This window comes from Eimeria tenella, genomic scaffold, assembly GCF_000499545.2.
Source record: "Eimeria tenella Houghton genomic scaffold, Eth_scaff2133, whole genome shotgun sequence".
In the NCBI taxonomy this organism is placed as follows: domain Eukaryota; phylum Apicomplexa; class Conoidasida; order Eucoccidiorida; family Eimeriidae; genus Eimeria; species Eimeria tenella.
In genome coordinates, this window is record NW_013541982.1 from 315 (window position 1) to 770 (window position 456).

General features: G+C 59.2%; 1 protein-coding gene across 1 annotated transcript in view; it reads right to left on the minus strand.

The window, feature by feature from the left end:
• Positions 1-11, minus strand: part of ETH_00039410 (uncharacterized protein) — a gene marked incomplete at both ends in the record, with an annotated part of 282 nt that extends 271 nt beyond the window's left edge. Inside the window, one exon of the mRNA XM_013374566.1 lies at positions 1-11. Within this exon, the coding sequence (XP_013230020.1) occupies positions 1-11 (11 nt within the window).
• Between the last annotated feature and the right edge of the window lie 445 nt (positions 12-456).

Here is a 456-nt window from a genome sequence, read left to right on the forward strand (position 1 = left end):
GCTGTTGGTCGCTGCAGCGCAGCAGCAACCTGAGCGCATCTGCTAAAGCCTTGTTGAGGGCGAAATCAAACAGCAAATCAGCAGCAACAACAAATTGAAACACGGAGGGTATCCCTCTGCTGCTGCAGGTCTTGCAGGGTTTGCTGCTCTTGCTGCTCTGCTGCTGCTGCTGCTGCTGCTGCTGCTGCAGGATGGTGAGGGCCTGCTGTGTAATCTTTGGCGCGTCTGTTGCTGCTGCTTCCAGGTCGAGGCAGCCTACCATGCAGGTGGCACGGCTGCTGCTGCTGTTGCTGCTGCTGCTGCTGTTGCTGCTGCTGCTGCTGTTGCTGCTGTTGCTGGAGTTGCAGGGCCGCGTGTCTTGGGCATCGGACTGCTGCTGCGGTTCCTCGTCGTCGCTTGCTGCTGCTGCTGCTGCTGCTGCTGCAACAGCAGCAGCTGACGCAGGTTCTACGTACA